General features: G+C 39.4%; 1 protein-coding gene across 4 annotated transcripts in view; it reads right to left on the bottom strand.

Annotated features, from left to right (window-relative positions):
- Positions 1-8,613: 8,613 nt before the first annotated feature.
- Positions 8,614-20,892, bottom strand: part of gtf2h4 (general transcription factor IIH, polypeptide 4) — a 135,128-nt gene continuing 122,849 nt past the window's right edge. For all 4 annotated transcript variants that reach the window (XM_039768699.1, XM_039768696.1, XM_039768697.1 and 1 more), the window contains exons 12-14: positions 13,505-13,552; positions 12,895-12,973; positions 8,614-9,048 (exon numbers count right to left, since the gene is read on the bottom strand). In XM_039768699.1, the coding sequence (XP_039624633.1) occupies positions 8,876-9,048; positions 12,895-12,973; positions 13,505-13,552 (300 nt within the window). In that variant the 3' untranslated portion in view covers positions 8,614-8,875. The remainder of the gene's footprint in view (positions 9,049-12,894; positions 12,974-13,504; positions 13,553-20,892) is intronic.

Genomic DNA, 20,892 nt, shown 5'->3' with positions numbered 1-20,892 from the left:
CTGTCAGACCATTCCCGCCCTAGGATCACAGGAGAAGGTGGGTGTGGGTGGATTGCCACAGAGAACTTTTTTACTAAGCCTTCATAACTTATAACACAGAGGGCGGTTTTATATACCCGCGTTTCCCCATGTATGCAGCGTATACTGGTCTTTTTTATCGTCCACTATCGTGGTAGTACGTAACGGCAATCAACAATGGAGATGTTGCTGCCGGAGTCTAGAAGGGCTGTAACTTGAAATCCATTCACAATTACTACTCCCATATGACCAGTTGCAAGGGGGTTCATAAGTGCACATAACCGTCCTCCCCCCTTCCACCTGCATTCCTCCATGCTCCGACACGAGCAGCCAACCCCCTTGCCCCGGGGACATCGGGACAGGCTTCGCTTTATATGGAAGGGACTTATACAGTGGAACATAATCCCCACGGAGTCCACTAGAGGACCGTTCTGCTCTCACAGTTTGCGAGGCTGGCTTAGTTGTTCTTAATTGAGTTATTAACTTGTCCATGGAATGAAAGTCTCCCCAGACCGGCTGGGTAAAATTAGTGAGAAGACCATTAATTAGGATAAAGCAGGCCATCTGCTGCACAATTTGTATAGTACTTAATTTGAATGGCTTCAGCCATTGAGCCACCATTTCCCAGAGAGCATAAGCTTGCTCCCGGGTTGATCTCTCCGGATCATATTCCCAATTATTTAAGTGCTTTACCTTCTGGTCTGGAGATAGCCTGTATGTCTCTGGGACCGTGGTCCCAACGGATGGCTCAGTCCTCTCCTCTGAGAGAACATAATAAGCCCTTTTCGTTATCCCCCCAGGAACCAGTCCACGTCGGTGGATCTCCTCCACATTCTCCCTGTATAGGACTAGGGGCTCGTTTTCTCTTGGTGAGAGCGAAGTCTGCACCATGTCACTCTGGAACGCTGAGCGCACCCCCCACCCGGAAACACGGCCCCAGTACTCTCCCGAGTATATCCATGGTTCCTTCCTGGTTTCTTCTGGGAATGTCTCATCCTGCCGACTACGCCACTGTAAGAAGAATGAGTCGGAGACATCATAAAGATTTGGGGCAGCCACCTGTATAATTGAATCGGCTGCAAAAGTTGGTTTTAAGTAGCACGATGTGCTTAGTTCAGAGTCCAGAACAGAACTGCCTGTAGTGAGGCAAGATGGCAGTTTTAAAGGCCTGGAAGGGAAATGACGTCATCTGTGCAGGAACTGGGAGTGGCGTCCTTGTGCCCGGAAGTGATGTCATCCTTGGGGCCGGCAACAGGCGGGATTTCCTGGGAAAGGTCTGCATATATATATATATATATATATACACACATACATACTGTATTATGGGGTGCCAAACAGGCAATTACAATGATTTTTGGGATATATAAAGCCAGCGTTGGATATATATATATATATATATATATATATATAAAGCAAATACCAAAAACATATTCTAAAAATAATCAATGAAACTTCACTTTTTTTCACTTTCCAATATTTCACTGTACAAATTTGTAGCTCAGTAATAGTACTGACCATTACTGTTTAAAAAGTACGAACAATTGCTGCATAGGTCCTCAAATGGAGATACTAACTATATTAAGAGCATATGGTCCATGCAACATATTTCAAAAATAAACAATCTCTTATGACCTGAACCAAGGTTCTCCCGCTTTTCAATTATGTCAATTATGTTACAAATGATCAGAATTTAAGTGGCCATAAGGTAGTGGGATTGTTGCTTCAATCTATTGCTGTAGCCCACACTGTCCAGTACAGGGCCTTTTGAAAGCTGGGTCTATTGGGCCAGCAACAGGTGCGAGGCAGAAACCAGCACTAGACAGGATGCCAATCCATCTCAGGGTAAGCTCAGTTAAACTTCACTAATGTACGTCTGCCAGACACCTTAAAATGCATGCCTCTGACATGATAGAGGCGGTGGACACAGAAAGAACAAAACAGATAGTGACCAGGCTGGGAATCAAATGCAGATCCCCGTTGCAGGGCCTAGGAAGCAATAACTCTGAACAATATGTGAAAACATCACCAGATTTAGCTGCTTCTGCTTTTATTTTAACACAATATACAACCTATATTATATATATTTAAAGTGCATGGAGGATGGAAAGGGACTTGAAAGTTAAGTAAATAAATAAATCTTTGGCATTAATAAATACAGAAATAAACTGTTGAAATAAATAAATAAATAAATAATTATTTTCTATAACTAAAAGAATAAATACATCTGTAGAATAAATTAATTTCTATTCACGCCAAAGATGTATTGATTTATTTATTAAATTCTTTATTTCTGGACTTACTAGGGGGCTTTGCCCCCTGCTCACTTCCTCTGCCAACTCCCGTGCCTGTGCTACGCGCCATCCTCTTTACGGTTCTGCCACACATGGGAATTTTATTATTTTCATGGGAATTGTTACATATGCATAAGAAAACTATTTTACATTACAGCAAGTAATTATCCATATTAAAAAATAGTGAAACATAATAATTTGAAAGTAAATTATGTTTCATGTTGCTTTAGAGTAATTTGCGTAATATGATTTTGTTCTGTTTGGTTTTGAAATTAACACGCAAATACTTTTTAAACTTACACTTTCATCATGACAACATAATATATAACTGCACGTGATTGAATTTAGTTTCTCTCTATTAAATAAAATTACTTTTTTGAATGTTTGGCTCTGAGATATGTTAATTGTCTTTGTAATAGCTATTCTAACGGGAAACTTAACATTTTAATACAAATGGCATATCAAGATCTCCTTTGTTGTCTAATGTTATCCTCTGAAGATGTACTACATTACCTTTCTTGCATACATCCTTCTTTCTACAGTAATTTCTACAGTTTCAGCATACTGCGGTGGGCTGGCGCCCTGCCCGGGGATTTGTTCCTGCCTTGCGCCCTGTGTTGGCTGGGATTGACTCTAGCAGACCCCCGTGACCCTATGTTAGGATATAACGGGTTGGTAAATGACTAACATGACTGTTTCTACATAGTCTATTGACACGCATTTAACCAATTTGCCGTGTAACTGATCGACATTTTTGCCGTTAATTAATTTGACTTCATCATTTCTCGGTGCTAGGATTGCCCGTGTACTCATTTTTACTGTTGATAACCCTTCATGATGAAATTCTTAAATAAGATTTGGACATAATATACTTATTTTTACTGTTGATAACCCTTCATGATGAAATTCTTCAATAAGATTTGGACATAATACGTCTTCTTTAATTGGGAAATTAAAGTGAGGAAAGAGCTGAGAGAGCAGGAACTGTGTCTGTCAAAAGCATTCACACGAATGAGAAGCGAGAGTACCGCGTGCGTGGTTAAATATGGTTAAGAGGAGGGTGTGACTTGAAAAAATATCATGGCCAAAGTCTCGTCTTGCGGAACTTCAAAAAATCTCTTCGATGAAGTTTTGCTTTGTCCCAGGATTTTTTAATATAATAGAGAAATTTATTTTGTTGATTTATTTATTTTCATATTTCTTCATCTCTGTGTTAATGAGGTGGGCAGCTCTAACCTTTTCTAAAGCACTATTGGTCAGGTGGATTGTATTGATCTGCACTCCAGTATCTTGGCCTTGCTTGGATGAGAAGAAATACTAGCTGGCTTTCTTGTTGGGTAATAACAGCTAGCAAAAAAAAGAATCAATTTTTAGCTGATGGCAAACGCTTACAAATTCTTGCTACTGAACTAAGGTCATCAGCTAATGAAGTTGAAAACTGACCACCAAATGATTATGTTCAACTTGCTTGGAGGGGTACATGGATATTTTGGCACAGCTAAATGCACAGTTAGATATTGATTTAGACCCAGCAGTGTTGGACAGTCTTCAAGAAGTTCCCCCCCCCACCATCACTAGCGGTTTCATTGCGGAAGGCATTGCATGACTAGAGTGAAGTGAAGAGAACTAGTCGATCAGTGGCTCTTGTTTCTGACTGGTTAGGCCCCTGACCAATAATGCTTTAGAAAAAGCTTAGGGCTGCCCACCTCATTAACACAGAGATGAAAAAATCTGTAAATAAATAAATCCGTAAATCTTGAAATAAATAAATCAATACATCTTTGGTGTAAATAAAAAATATTCATGAAAAGTATTAGAACAGATTTATTTGTTTAGTATTTTATTTGTGGCAAGGATTTATTAATTTATTTCTACCAACATTATCTTTATTTATTCATGCCAAAGATGTATTTATTTACTTTTAAATCACATTTTGTCCTCCATAAAAGTGTTTTTTTATTGTACAGTATATTTATTCAGTAATCCCATAATGTTTAGGCACTGCCTTCTGCAAACTATCTTTAATTATGTCTATTCACGAAAGTGGATATTGATAAAATGTACAGCAAGCCATTTGCTTTGAAAACAGTGTGTAGTGATGATGTTAAAGACTGGACAAGGGGGAACACACCAAAACAGTGGAAACCCTACACCACACGGTGGATTATGCACGAAATGACGACAACAGAATGTATCAGTTTGAAATGAAAGTGAAGAGGCCAGCTCTAGTAAATACCTTGACTGCTGAGTGTAAGTAAACCGCTTCATGAAAATCAGTTTAAAACAATTAAAGGTATGTCGTGAGTTAGTTACAGAAAAACTATTGCTGTTGTCTTGCACATTTTTCCCCTTGAACAGTATGTACATAATTTTGGCAAAGCTCAAGTTAAGCCCCTAATCTGGCTGTCAGCCTTGCTCTGTGTCAATGTAGCATCTGCCTCTTGATTTGTTCTTGTTTTAACTTGTCAAAATAAAACACAGATAACGTGCGAAACGGAATGACATTATTGGGTGTTTTCTACCAGCGGTCAATAGTCTTGTCTGTTAGATCTTTTGAGCCATCTGAAAATAACTTTGATGGTGGTTGCTTGCTTGGGAACCAGTATTCACATATTTACTTTACAGGTTCCAGGAAACAAGCACCGTCAAGTTTTAATGCACCCATGTACCCGCTGTTTAAAAAAAAGGCTTACCTTCCATGATAAATATGAACCAGGTAATGAAGAGGACCAATAGACAGTCGTAAAAATCCATTAGCAAAGTGCTTTGATAAATATTCCAAAGAACAGCGTGCCTTATGACGGACTCTGCCACAAGGGTACTTGACATGTGGTTTGAGAGGTAGCCTGGCACCACATGCAAAGAACGCTTTCAGAAGGCTTCATCTCCAGGTGGGCTTCTGAGCCTGACTGCCCAAGACATGCGATAATCTTGGTAATTATGTCCAATGGGCAGGCCTGACAGGTGATTAGTCAAATAAGATCCTGTTCACAACACCATGCATTGGAGTTACACAGATTCAGATACATACAGGGGTGGGCAAAAGTAGGCTTACAGTTGTTCGTATGGATAAAGACATGCAGGTTATGATTATTACAATGGCTTTATTAACTCAATAGCTTTAAGAAGAAGACGACGACAAATAATACAAATAAACAATATCAAATAAAAAAATAAATAAACTCTGTGCTTCACCTACTCAACCCTAACCCTACTTTTGCCAACCCTTGTATATATATATATATATATATATATATATATATATATTGTTACACCAGTCCCTATTATTTATATTTTTTGAAATTTTATATGAATGGAGCTGCTATTGCTTTGTCATCATGTCCTTGACTTGTACAATGCTTTAGCACAGTGAACACTATCCTAAGGTATTCTCAAACAAGTTAGGCCTAGTGTCCCACTGTGAGCCAATGTTAGGACTGAAAAGATAATTCTGTGATTCGAGTCCAAGGTCTTAGTCTCTAGGCTAACAAGTTTCCAAACATTAGAGAAAATAATCTAATCAACTTGATCTATATTAACATCATTTTGATGGACTTACAATATTTACTGCAGTAACAGCTGGAATGCTAAGGGCTTCCACTGAAGAAAGAAGAAAAAAAAAAACTGGAGGCCATTTCCTCCCAACTTAAATATTAACAGGGCCTTTTTCTCTACTCTGCGTTCTCCAGAGTTACACTGAGTAGTTGCTCATTTTTCTTCGCTTTGAACACACATCTAATGTAGACAATTTTTTGTTGACAAACATTTCTCTGATACCCTTACTTAATACTGGGTTATGCCATGTAATAATGAAGATTCTCCGAGTATACCTTTTTCAAGCACCTGCCTAATGTCTTAATGGACTGTAACTCGATGAGACTATAGTGTCCTATGGGGCTGGGCGAGCACTTTTACACCAGGCTACGTCTCTGTTTGAAGGTGGTCTGATGTGATAAACCAATTTCCTTTCAATCATTCAACTCCTGGAAGTGCAATTAGGAAAAGGGTTAGAATGAACACCTGCAGCCACTGCATTGTAGAGAAAACTTGTTAAGCTAATGTTTTACCTTCTCTGGAAAGATGTTTTGAACCAGGGCAAAACTATATCACATCCTTAAGGAGAGTCTTGCACATCCCTACTGCTAATCTTTCTTTAAGACCATTTTTCTGGCCGTACTTAACTTCTTGATGTATAATATTCTGCCCATTTTTTTTTTAATAAAATGATTTTTTTGATTAATTTGTAAATAAGTGAAGACAGTCCTGGATATTTCACGGTCATTGGTTGATTTCAATTTATACAAAGGGGCAATACTGAATCAGGAACATATTAGTAACAACCCTTCCAAAAGCAGATAATCATTTGAAATTATGTGTTGGACTAGGATTGCCTTTGATATCAAAGGGGCTGGAATGTGTTTTGGGGTCAAATGTTTGGTGTGATGAAACAGTTTGGCAGTCACAATAACTCCAATATCACTTTCAAGACATTTGACTAACTTGGTCAAAACTATTACCGTATGAATAGTGGCATGCTCTGATTTACACTCCAGGGCCCGATTACTTCAGCTCTTATATACAGTATATGCAGGCAGAGTGGTGGCTCTGAGGCTAGGGTTCTGCACTGGCAATCGGAAGATTGCCGGTTCAAATCCAGTAAATGCCAAAAGGGACTCTGTTCTTTTGGGCCCTTGAGCAAGGCCCTTAACCTGTAATTGCTGAGCTCTTTGAGTAGTGATAAAAGCAATATATAAATGCAAAGAATTATTATTATTACTAGCTACACCACACTGTTACACTAGACCTTGACACTGCAAGTACAATACAATTTATTTGTGTATAGCCCAAAAATCACACAAGGAGTGCCGCAATGGACTCTAACATGCCCTGCATTTTGACAGTCCCCCAACCTTGACTCTCTAAGAAGACAAGAAAAAACTTAGTAGGGAAAAAATGGAAGAAACCTTGGGAAAGGCAGTTCAAAGAGAGACCCCTTTCCAGGTAGGTTGGGTGTTCAGTGGGTGTCAAAAAACAAAACTGCGTTTTGGTTTTTTTTTTTGCATTTTCCATAATGTCCCAACTTTTTTTGATTTGGGGTTGTTCCATTATGATTCTTATTTTTATTAAAACATATTATATTAGTAGTAATTAGGATACTTGTCAACACCAAAAATGCTCTCCCTTCAGTCTGCAGCTTTCTGTTTGCTGTGTTGGATCCTGTCAATCCTGAGAGTCATCCACCTTAATCCAAAGCCATCCCCTGTCAGCTCCCAGACACCTACAGCCTAATTGCTTTGGAGCCTGATCTAGTCAGCTCTCATAAGCCTGCATTTTAATCCCTTCAGAACCTGATTTCATTAGACTGTTGCTTCATTGGCTTTTCGTGTCACTGTCGAGATTCAAAATTATAGCACAACCAATGAGGTAAGGTAAATTACGTGCTTTTCTTATACACAGCTAGATAGAATAATTAACAAGTACAATAGTTTGAATAGAATTAACTTTCAGGTTTCTTAATAAGAACTACAATACCCATTGTGTTCTTTTACATATTGTATAATCTATATTTGCCCAGTTGACACTTTTCTGCACCACTTATTCCCACAACTTTGTTTTTGGATTAATCAAAGTTAATAAGAGAAAAGTAAAGTCACTATTAAGTTAAAAACCGAGGCGTCAGTTTTAATAATGATTAAATGTTCTTTAGGAACTGTTGGCTGCAGAGAGCGTTAGTTCCATAAACAGACCAGGTGCACCTCAGAAAGGTCGTTCCACTTACAGTGCCACCTCAAAACCTCAATGATGACCAAGCAACCTTTACACATACAGTAAATCAATTAAGACACAAAAAATAACTTATACTCAGCTTGCATGAAAAATAATTTTTCAGCAGACAAATCCAGAATGAGGCTCTGTCAGGGGAACCACTATAGCAGTTGATGGAGATGAATGCAGCAGTTAAATGCGGGCCTCTCTGTATGCTGGCTGTTATCTTAGATCCTGTTGCTCTATTCAGAAGTTTGGAGGGTGGAGTGAAGAAATTTAAAAGTGACAAAGTTAAGCTGGGTCAACAGCCGTGCAGCTTGAGCATGTCTGAAGTCCAGCAGCTGTGAGGTATCAAAATGCAACTACATTATAGAAAATTTGGTATCTATCATTGAATTCTCATTGTTTTGTCTCCCTGCTTCAGTCTTATGGTGCGCCACAGGAGACTTCTAAAAGCCTGACAAAAAACATTTATGAACCTAGGATCAAGTAAAATAAAATACAACTGACTTGAATTCCGATGTACACTGGATAAACACACTTTTTAAATTTTTCAGTTTATTTTAAATAAAGTAGAATAAAAAATATTTTAGAAGACAATACAATACTTAAGAATGCCACTTGGAATGACAACATATACTACTGAAAATCTGTCAAAATGTATATTGTGAAATCTGAAATAAATGGGTTTCAGAATCATTTAGAAGCAGGAACATTCATTATTAATTCTCATAAACCTTAAATGATTAACCTCATATTGGCTAAGAAAAGATACACATTTAAGAAGTTAATTTATATCTTCAAGGTGTATGCTTCTGTCTTTTCCAAAACTTCTTAACATCAGAATGCCCAGCTGGAGTGACCACCATGAGTCTCTTCTGAGGGTTTTCCCAAACAAGAACACCAAGGTCTCTAGCATGATTCCGTAGTACTTCAAAATCCACTTGTGATAAGAACTGGTTGTACAAGACTCCTGCATACAAAAAAAGAACACAATAGTGTTACGTTGTGCCAATACACTTAAAGGCTTAATATATTTTTAGTCACTGTATAAAAGATCTTTGGTGTAACAGAAACAAAAAATCTAATGGAAATAAACTAACTCTAAATAGCAAAAACAATGTCTGGTGCCCCATAAATAGGGACAGTGTTTTTCTGTTTTGATATCTGTTTTGAAGAAAAAAAACCAAAACAAAAGTATTACAGTGAATTCATTCTTTGTTTGCTTAATAACAGAATGAAGCTTGACTCACATATTCAAATATTTAGTAGTCTACTTATATAGATATACAATATATAACTGGATCATACCTTAGTAAACATACTGAATGCATTCGGTAACAAAAACATTTTTCTTCATTATTTTAAAATAAGTAAAATACTTTTAATTGGGAAAAAATAATCTAATTAAATAGCAAGTCCACTTTCGAGAAGACCCTTTTACTATTGTACTTTAGAACACAAGATATTGTGCTTGAGACAATCAAACCATATTATGGTAGTCAAAGATTCAATGATTAAAACTGCAATATACTGCTTTTTAACAAAGTTAAAATGGGAAAGCTATATCCTGATGTAATAAAATGACTCTCTCAATCTTTATTCCTCTGTGCTTTGCTAGGAACCTGCATTAAACACACAAAAAAATCTTATTACTGTAATAAGGAAATGTAAATGACACAAAGTTGCAATTTAAACATGTTGTACCACCTGCATCAATCTTTTAAACAAGACACATTTTCAGCACAAGGCATTTAAAAATTCCCTAAATGGAAATCAACATTAATGCACTTTTACATTTTTAGTTTTTTGCCATTCAACTTTATTAAACATATTATGTAAGTGTATTAGGGCCATGGTGAAGAAAAAAAAAAAAAAAAACTATATGTCGAAAATAAAGTTGACATATTGACTTTATTCTCGACATTTCCACTTTAATCTCGACACTAATGTCGAGAATAAAGTCGACATTTCAACTTTATTCTCGCCGATATGTTGACTTTATTCTCGTAGTTTGTCATTACAGTACAACATTGTAAACTAAACTTCATCTTAAAATGAATATTTAATTTGCTAGATTTTCTCAAACCGTCATAAATTATGTTGCGCATGAAAAGCTTTGCATGGTGGTGTGGAGGTTGCACTGCTGCCTGGCAGCAAGGGGGTCCCGGGTGTTCCCTGCCTTGAGTTTGCATGTTTTTCTGGTGGGTTTACTCAGCATGCTTCAGTTTCATTTCAAAGCCATGTAGGCAGTGGGGGTTTGTTCTGCTAAACTGCCCCTAGTCTATGTGTGTGCTCGTATTCACTTTGCAATGAGCTGGCACCCTGTTCAGGATTTCTTCCTGCCTTGCACACGATGCTTGGTGGGATGGGCGCAACCCTGAATGGATGGCATAATTAAAAATGTATAACAAAGATTTAAGTTCTGAACACTCCATGGTCTAAGTTTATAACTAGTTTTAATTTCACAAAGAAATTTATCATGTGGTGATTGGTTATGTGGAGAAAGAAAAAGGAAGGATAGGAACTAGGGTTTTGGCACGTCACATAAAGACAGCACGCATGGAATAAAGAAAGCCTGCTCAGAAGAATATCCACTGAATTCTGTATTCGTGTCTCCAACCACCAGATCACGAACCCAACATTTACACAATATTTAAGTTAAACCCGTGTGATACCCATTCAAACATCCAGTTGTTTGTCACACCTGCCATAAAGATCTCTACAGTGAACGTACACCTGGGGACCCCTTACTGCGAGGGAGCAGCAATACCGCCACACCACCATGCATGTTTAATACATGCTTTAATGCATTTCATCATGAAAATCATATCAAGCATTTATCTTAGCATTCTAAATGTAAAGAGAGCAGGAATATCATGAAGTGAATGTATTCTGTATGGGGATCGCTGCCTGTGCCTCCTCAGTGCAAGAGGATGTCAGTTTAAGAAGCGCATAGTGATTAACAACTGGGTCGGGGAACACTTAACACAAGCATTTAATGTGCTACATTAACTAATAACGGGGTTTGAGAAAATCAAGTAAATTAAACATTGATTTTAAGATGAAGTTTAGTTTACAATATTCTACTTTAATGACAAAATAAACTATGAGAATAAAGTGGAAATGTCGACTTTAATCTCGGCATAAACGTCGAGATTAAAGTGGAAATTTTGAGAATAAAGTTAACATATTGACTTTATTCTCGACATATAGTTTTTTTTTCCTTCACTGTATCCAAATTTTTTTTTCTTCACTGTAGTCCTATTACGCTTCTGTAAACATATATATTATCCTGTTGGCAAAAATATTCTGCACTCTAAAGTAATTTATACACTGAAGTACATGGCACAAAATTGATGCGTTTTTTAATCATGTATTTTTTGTGTTCGACATTCCTGAATTTGATGTCACGTTTAATTTTGATGTTGATAAAGCACCATTCTTCTGTAAATGGTTTTAGTGATTATTGTTTGAAAAAGAAATTCTAGATAATTTGCAGGATCATTTTAGAAAAATTTCTACATTACCTTCATTTATTCTGGTATCCCCTATCAATTTACATTGTAGAGAATGCTAAATTCCTCTTCAAAGATCTCCTTGAAGATTCTAAGTCTCTAAATAACGAATCTGATTTTAACAAATTTTATTAGAATAGTACAACATAATGTAATGATATTTTGGTTGTGTTTAAATTTATCAGAATGCAGTGTGCTGTAGTAAACAAGGCACAGGGCAGTAAAACACAATTCTCCTGGTTTGATCTTCATTACTAACCCACTGCACACCTCTGTGTCATTATTCTGCCAATGTTCCAGTTGTAAAAAATTGTATGTAAGAAAAAAGGACGGTGGAACTATACTTCTGCAATTATAAAAAATCCTTTGGATTACACTCACTGTAAAATTCTTTTAAAGTTAGATTTCTGTAACATTACCCTTTATTAACAATATAGCTCTAACCTAGTGATGAACAATATATAACAGATTTTACTAATCTTGCCTTGATCAGCTCCTAAAATCAGGCAATTTTAACTTCATGTAACAAATGACACATACATTTTAGAGTTTACTTTGAAATTATTTAACTGGTAATAGGGACTTGGTGAAGAGTAAATGATTGTTATTTATATATAACAATCCAACATCTGCCTGTCTGTCCGCATTTCCCGAGAGAACTACTTAACGAATTTAGATCGGTATCTCCTCTATAATTTGCTTGAACATTCCGGTTGATTTTGCGACGTCTCTCATTTCGGTATGTATCATAGTTCTCTTGCAGTACTAATTTATTTGCGTGAATCCGAGAGACATGCAGCAGGCCAAGGGGAGGGTTCTGGGACCTCCTCACTCATGCACCAGCCTTGGGGCGTATATCTTACCTCTGTTTAGCTAGTGAACGAGAGAACTACTTAACAGATTTAGATCAGGTTTTATTCTATAATTTGCTTGAACATTCTGGTTGGTTTTGCGATTTCTTACATCATGCTAAGAATCATAGTTCACTTGCAGGAGCGATATATTTGTGATAATCCAAGACAGAGGCTGCAGACCGAGGGGAGGAGGATGCGTGACGTTTGGAGTAGGGAGCCGGGCGGAGCCCTCCTCACTGTCCCGTTTTACTACTATGTGGGCAGTGCCATGAGGGACGGCTAGTATATGTAAAACTACAGAACTCTTGGAGGCAGCACTTATTTTTGTTATATGATTATATATGTTCCATTTTAATCAGAATTTTGTAATCCTGCAAGGCTGAAAGAAAAAGTCATGATCCTCACAATGAACAGCCATTTAGAATTGTCACAAAAATAATGCAATACCTTCATTAAACTGTAATCTGTCTCTTTCTAGCTCCCATAACCTGATCTGGTCAGTTAGTGTAGGAGGCAATACAGGCACCTGTTAAAACAAAAACAGGAAATGTAGCACCTTTTAAAGAAAGCCACAAACCACACAGCAATAAAGGTTGATTTTTCAGACTTATTTCTTAAATTATCATTGAAACCTAACAGCCACTGCTAAACTCTGCTCCCACAAAGCATACAATGTAGCTGTATAAAAAAAAGAGTAAACATAAATAGTAACATTATTTGAATACATTATTGTTTAATGCAATTCTTCATCACACTAGACATATAGTTATCAGATACGTTGCTTCAAATCTTTTGTTATAGTCTCATCAGTCACAAATGGAATTAATCACAGGAATTTTCTGCTGTTGTCCTGGGTGGAAAAGATTACCACATGCTAAAAATCACACTAAGCAGAAGTAATCTTAACATGAGCAGGGAGAAAAAAAAATGTATCTAAGTACCCTTAGTTGATAGACTGACATTCAAAACAAACTTACATTTTTAGAAACTCTTGTTTGTTGAGTGTTGATTTAACTTGACATCAAGTTATTGTGTACAATGAAGTGATTTTATTTACCTGTTTCAACATAATTGGATGAGCTCTTGTTCTTAGAAAATGAATGATCTAAAAAGACAAAATAGAAAACAAAATATCACAGAATACACATAAAACCAAATGTTTCAATTTTGTAATTAAACTACTGTAAGATAGAAAAGAACCCAACCCAGCCTGTCACTGACTGAGCCAAGGAGGTAAATATTCTGGGAAAACCCAGGCACCAGAGAAGTGGAGAGGGGGGGTTAAAGGATCACGATCAAGGTACAAAGAACAGTGTAAAAAAAAACACACACACACAAAAACCCCATCAAAACACAAATGACCAACAGTTAAAAGAAGTAGCAAATTAGCAGCTGTTGTCCAAGTTTCAATTGAATTGCTGCACTATTAATCTGTGTTGTGGACAATTTAAAGTCTATTAAATTGTAGAAGGAAGATTGCCAATTATTCACAGTAATGCACTCAGGTGCCTTCCAGCGGGAGGCAAGAATTAATTTGGCTGCCAGTGTACCAAGACAGAATAATTTACATTCTGGAGGTTTAAGCGGAAGCATTGAGGGGTCTAAATGAAGAAAGATTTCAGGAAATGGAACCATTTTACAGAAAGAAAAGAAGATAGTAGGTGACATAAATAAGTCCAAAAATAAAAGACAGGAGGTCAGTGCCAGAATATGTGGAGTAAAGTGCTAGATAAACCAAAAAAGGCATAATTGACAGCGGCGAGTTTCACAAGCAGATGATTACCGGGAATTAGATAAAGTCTATGCAGAATTCCTGACAGTTGGAATATGTAGAGGAAGATCTAGCATTGGAGAAAGCAGTGTCTTAATGGGGAAAGGCAAGAAGAAAGGTTTTTGTATCAAAGAGGAATCAAGGGGAGACATTTTTAAGACGCTTTACAAAGTAAGAAGTACAGGATGGAAACAGGTTTTTATTGGGATAGAAAGAGCAAAATAAAGAGTGCAACTGGTGGATTGGTAGAGAGATGCATAGAGAAACTCCACATGCACTGATCGAAATTGAAAGTAGAAAAAGAAACTTGAACTAGATAAATTAAAATGTGCTTGAAAGACTAAAAAATCATAAGTCCTTTAACTATGAAACAAATCACCATGCACATTGATCCACTTCCAAGGCCAAGATGGAAATATGCAGGGCCAACCACCTATTGAGAGAACAGGGTTATGAAATATGGGAGTGATAGAATTCCATTTTACAGAGGAAGAAAGAATCTTTTTCATACAGTGCCAGATGTTGATGACATATAAAAAGATAAAAAGAGGAAAGTTTGGAACAGAAATTAGGACTCAAGTCACAAATTTGATGACTTCAGACCCGACTCAAAAAAATCAAAAATACTCGCAATTCAACTTGGACTTGAACAGCAAGGACTTCCACTTGGACTTCGACCTCTGTCTTATGACTCGTGAAAGCTTGATGTCTAAAGGCTGGCTTATACTTGACGCAAACACATGGGGAGTGAGGGCTACATAGTGAACATGATGTCAGACATACGCACGCACGCAAACCAAAGATACATAAGAGTTACCTACAGTGCATCCGGAAAGTATTCACAGCGCATCACTTTTTCCACATTTTGTTATGTGACAGCCTTATTCCAAAATGGATTAAATTCATTTTTTTCCTCAGAATTCTACACACAACACCCCATAATGACAACGTGAAAAAAGTTTACTTGAGATTTTTGCAAATTTATTAAAAATAAAAAAAATTGAGAAAACACATGTACATTAAGTATTCACAGCCTTTGCCATGAAGCTCAAAATTGAGCTCAGGTGCATCCTGTTTCCCCTGATCATCCTTGAGATGTTTTTGTAGCTTAATTGGAGTCCACCTGTGGTAAATTCAGTTGATTGGACATGATTTGGAAAGGCACACACCTGTCTATATAAGGTCCCACAGTTGACAGTTCATGTCAGAGCACAAACCAAGCACGAAGTCAAAGGAATTGTCTGTAGACCTCCGAGACAGGATTGTCTCAAGGCTCAAATCTGGGGAAGGTTACAAAAACATTTCTGCTGCTTTGAAGGTCCCAATGAGCACAGTGGCTTCCATCATCCGTAAGTGGAAGAAGAAGTTCGAAACCACCAGGACTCTTCCTAGAGCTGACCGGCCATCTAAACTGAGCGATCGGGGAGAAAGGCCTTAGTCAGGGCGGTGACCAAGAACCCGATGGTCACTCTGTCAGAGCTCCAGAGGTCCTCTGTGGAGAGAGGAGAACCTTCCAGATGGACAACCATCTCTGCAACAATCCACCAATCAGGCCTATATGGTAGAGTGGCCAGATGGAAGCCACTCCTTAGTAAAAGGCACATGGCAGCCCACCTGGACTTTGCCAAAAGGCACCTGAAGGACTCTCAGACCATGAGAAACAAAATTCTCTGGTCTGATGAGACAAAGATTGAAGTCTTTGGTGTGAATGCCAGGCATCACGTTTGGAGGAAACCAGGCACCACTCATCACCAGGCCAATACCATCCCTACAGTGAAGCATGGTGGTGGTAGCATCATGCTGTGGGGATGTTTTTCAGAGGCAGGAACTGGGAGACTAGTCAGAATAAAGGGAAAGATGACTGAAGCTATGTACAGAGACATCCTGGATGAAAACCTGCTCCAGAGCGCTCTTGACCTCGGACTAGGACGACGATTCATCTTTCAGCAGGACAACGACCCTAAACACACAGCCAAGATATCAAAGGAGTGGCTTCAGGACAACTCTGTGAATGTCCTTGAGTGGCCCAGCCAGAGCCCAGACTTGAATCCGATTGAACATCTCTGGAGAGATCTTAAAATGGCTGTGCACCGACGCTTCCCATCCAACCTGATGGAGCTTGAGAGGTGCTGCAAAGAGGAATGGGCGAAACTGGCCAAGGATAGGTGTGCCAAGCTTGTGGCATCATATTCAAAAAGACTTGAGGCTGTAATTGCTGCCAAAGGTGCATCAACAAAGTATTGAGCAAAGGCTGTGAATACTTATGTACGTGCTCTCTTAGGTTTTTTATCTATACTAATAAAAGGCAAAGCCCTCACTGACTCACTCACTCACTCACTCATCATCACTAATTCTCCAACTACCCGTGTAGGTAGAAGGCTGAAATTTGGCAGGCTCATTCCTTACAGCTTACTTACAAAAGTTGGGCAGGTTTCATTTAGAAATTCTACGCGTAATGGTCATAACTGGAACCTATTTTTTCGTCCATCTATATATATAATTCACTAAGGCAAGACAACCATGGAAAGCACACCGGAAGGGGCGTGGATTCACTAAGCCGCCGACAAGTGAGACACCTATGGCACACGCAGGAAGGAGCCACGCCCACCAACTCCAAGACCATTGGATACGACGACAACTCACAGAGCCATGCCTACCAACTCGGACGCGACAACACAGAAAAACCGGCGTCATTTATATTCGTCTGTCGTAGAGGTCACATGCAGCTCCGACCCACGTTGACTGTTAATAGAGGCATGTTTCTCGGAGGTGAATCGCCATATGCGGCGTAAAACTGTTTGCGAGGGGTATCCCATGGGATCCTTAAAACGTTCCTTTGCAACTGAGGTTAAAACACAATGAAGTGAGCAGTCTTTAAAAAACGAGTTTTCGGTTACGACGCACGACCGCGTGCACTATAGCAAACTGTTTTACACGCTACATAGAGCAATTCCCATCCGCGACAAACATGCATCTTCTTAGATTTTGTTCACTTTGTTCACACCCCCCTCCCACCGTGGTCGGGTGTCTTGGAGGATTATATATAGAAAGGCAGCCAAAACCGCACAGAGCAATGAAAAGTCTACGTGAGTCACAGGTGCATCTGGACTGTACAAAGACGACAACGACTCGAGTGACGAGTTGGAGGTGGGCACATGAGCAGGCAGTGTATACTGAACAAGAAATCAGCAGACTAGCATGACGGAGGGAGCGGAGTGGATGTCCTTCTCCTCTCCTCCCGCTCCACCCTGAGCGCCGCACGGACGATTGTGTGTTGGTTTGTTCCGTGCATTGGTTAAAACCCAATGAAAGAAGCAGTCTTTAAAAACCAATAAGCCCTGTGCCTCTGTTTCATTACTGTCTCACCTGCTTCACCAATGCAGGCCCCGCAACAGGCGATCCGGCGGCATCATTCCCATGACCCGGCAGCCAACCGGGTAACCAAAGTCTTTGGGTTCAGGGGGGAGTATGGTTACAAAGCTGAAACTTAAAGGAATTGAAGGAAGGGCACCACCAGGTGTGGAGCCTTTCGCTTCATTTGACTCAATACAGGAAACCTCACCCGCCCGACACGGACAGGATTGACAGATTGATAGCTCTTTTCGATTCTGTGGGTGGTGGTGCATGGCAGTTCTTAGTTGGTGGAGCGATTTGGCTGGTTATTTCCGAAAACGAACGAGACTCCCGCCTGCTAAATAGTTACATGACCCAACAGCGGTCGGCGTCCAAATTCTTAGAGGGACAAGTGGCTTTCAGCCACGTGAAATTGAGCATTAACAGGTCTGTGATGCACTTGTATGTCCGGTACTGCACGAGCGCTACACTGAATGGATCAACGTGTATCTACCCAGAGCGGGGAGGTGTGGGTAAGCCGTTGAACCCCATTCGTGATGGAGACCGTGGCTTCCAATTGTTCCCCACGAACGAGAAATTCCTAGTGCGCGCGGGTCATACGCCGCACTGATTACGCCCCTGCCTTTGTAAAGCCCCCCATGGTCGGGTGACTTGGTGGATTATATATAAAAAAAAGCAGCCGGAACCGCAAAGAACAATGAAAAATCAACGTGGAAACCGACTGAGGCAGTGTTTGGAAAATTAACAGTCAATGTGACTCACAGGTGCGTGTGGACTGTACACAGACGAAAGCGACTCAGGTAGGGAGTTGGGGGCGGGCACATAAGCGGGCAGTGCATACTGAACGAGCACCGTTCAATCCCGTCCTTCGCTTTGGAAGGAGAAAGCACGATGGTGCTCCTCCGGTTTTTAGTCATGGATAATTGTATGTTGGTTCGTAGCATGCATTGTTGCAATGTTACTTTTCTTGGTGGTTTAATAAATTACGGATTTTTCAAATGTTTATTTTTTCCTCTGTGCTTAAAAATCATTTAAAAAGCGGCCTGATTATGCGGCGTATGCTACGCCGCGGGTTGGCTAGTATACTATAATAGACTTCTGCTCGATGCCCGTTGGAGGTGGAGTTACGCCTCCCACGTAATTTAGTTCCTGCCCATATAAGGCCGTCCATCAGTGGCAATCCAATAGAAACACTGCCGCTAAATATTCACAGGTGAAGGACTGTGCTTATGCAGAAGAAGATGAGATGGTCAGGGTGGTGTTTGGCACAAATTCAGCGAAACTGCAAGAGAAATGTTTAAGTGCCGGGTCTTAGCTAACATTAAATACAGCTGTGGGGTGGAAAAAGTCAATGTCCCGCTAAAGGAAGACAGTGTAAAAAAAAACCCGTGAATGCAGTGTGTCACGTCTCAGATAAAGAGGAAGACGAGCTGTTTATTGAGGCAGTAAGAAACGAATCGATTAATGAAACCTCTTATCTTTACAACGATTGACAAACACGGAATGTAATTAGAACACAACACATCCTACAAATACAAACCTGATTGAAAGAAATAATGATAATCAAATCCTTGATGACAGCAACACTCATAACACTCAGAAAACAATTACTGTATATTGACAATTATGTTACGTTATTTTTAAAATGTTCCCTTTTCTTTTTCATAACTTCTTTAACACACTACTTCTACGCTGCGAAGCGCGGGTATATATATATATATATATATATATATATATATATATATATGTGTATATATATATATACCCCAATCTACATGCGCTCAAATAGACAAACCTCAAGCCGTGGCGGAATGGTAGAGGCTTCCCCTCTAGCGCCGATGTCCGAGGTTCGATTCCCGAGAGGGAGTGCACTGAGTATGTATGCGCTCCCGATTCATTTTACCCTCGCATCCCCTTGGTTTGAGACATATGAAAAAAATATGCGATTAACGCAGAAAGACAGATCACCAATTGAAGCTTTATGAATAATGGATACTTTATTCGCCATCAATGATTGTTTTGGTAAAGCCATACTCAGTGTATTCATTAGATGAACAGTAAAAAAGTAAGCGAGGGGAGAATGACTTATTGAGGCACGCAGGCAAAACCACAATAGCACGCGGGCTCGATGTAGTGCGTGTCAACTCGATCTGAATTGTGCGATCACATTCGAAAAAATATATCTTTTCAAGTTCTATTTAGTCGATATGTGTCAAACTCAAGGCCCGCAGGCCACATCCGGCTCAGCGTGTAATTATATCCGCCCGAGATCATTTTATATATTATTGGCCCGGGGATATGAAGCGCTGGTAACACAATAAACTACAGATCCCATAATGCAGTGCTTTAGCTGCCTTGCTGAACACTTACCATGTTAATCAAGTCTACCTTATGATGCTGCAAGTTATTGCGAAGCTAGCCCACACGATGCCGAAGAGAAAAGGTGATTCTGAACATAGAGCCTTTAAAAACCGATGGGAGGCTGAGTATATGTTTACTGACATTGCCGGTAAACCTGTGTGTCTCATTTGTGGAGCTAATGTGGCTGTAATTACAGAATTTAATCTAAGACGGCACTATGAGACAAAACATCAGGATAACCTGAAAGACCTGAATGCAATGCACAAGATACAGAAAGCAGAAGAGTTAAAGAAGAATCTGACACTTCAGCAGACGTTTTACCTGCAAAATCACAAAGTGATTTCAAGTGAAGCTGCTTTTATGGGAGACACAAATGCACCAGTGCAACTTGCCCCACTTTCCCTGTTGCCAAGTAATGTTGAACCAAGTCGGCACAACGGTGTTCCCAAATACGCACTTTGCTGATAAACTGAGCGCACTACGCACTGAGTTCGCACGGCGCTTTGAAGAACAAAAAAAAAATTTTGAGTTGTTTCGCAACCCATTTGCCATCGATGTGGAAACTGCACCTGTGCAGATTCAGATGGAGGTGATTGAGCTGCAGTGTAATGGCACACTGAAGGCAAAGTACGATACTGCAGGGCCCTCACAGTTTATTCACTCCATTCCCGCAGAAATGCTCCAGCTCCGTCTACATGCGGCTCGAACCTTGTGCATGTTTGGTAGCACATATCTGTGTGAGAAGCTCTTCTCAGTGATGAAGACTAACAAAACAGCACACAGGAGTCGCCTCACTGATGAGCACCTGCAGTCCATCCTGAGAATCTCCACAACACAGAACCTCACCCCACACAAACAAACTTGTTGCCAAAAAAAGATGCCAGGCGTCCAGCTCTGATAAAATGACATATGAGCAAAGACAACTGAATGATTTGATTTGTTATTGCTGAAAAGAACAA

This window comes from Polypterus senegalus, chromosome 11 (genome assembly GCF_016835505.1).
Source record: "Polypterus senegalus isolate Bchr_013 chromosome 11, ASM1683550v1, whole genome shotgun sequence".
Classification (NCBI taxonomy): Eukaryota; Metazoa; Chordata; class Cladistia; order Polypteriformes; family Polypteridae; genus Polypterus; species Polypterus senegalus.
This window is presented reverse-complemented; position numbering and strand designations above follow the sequence as displayed.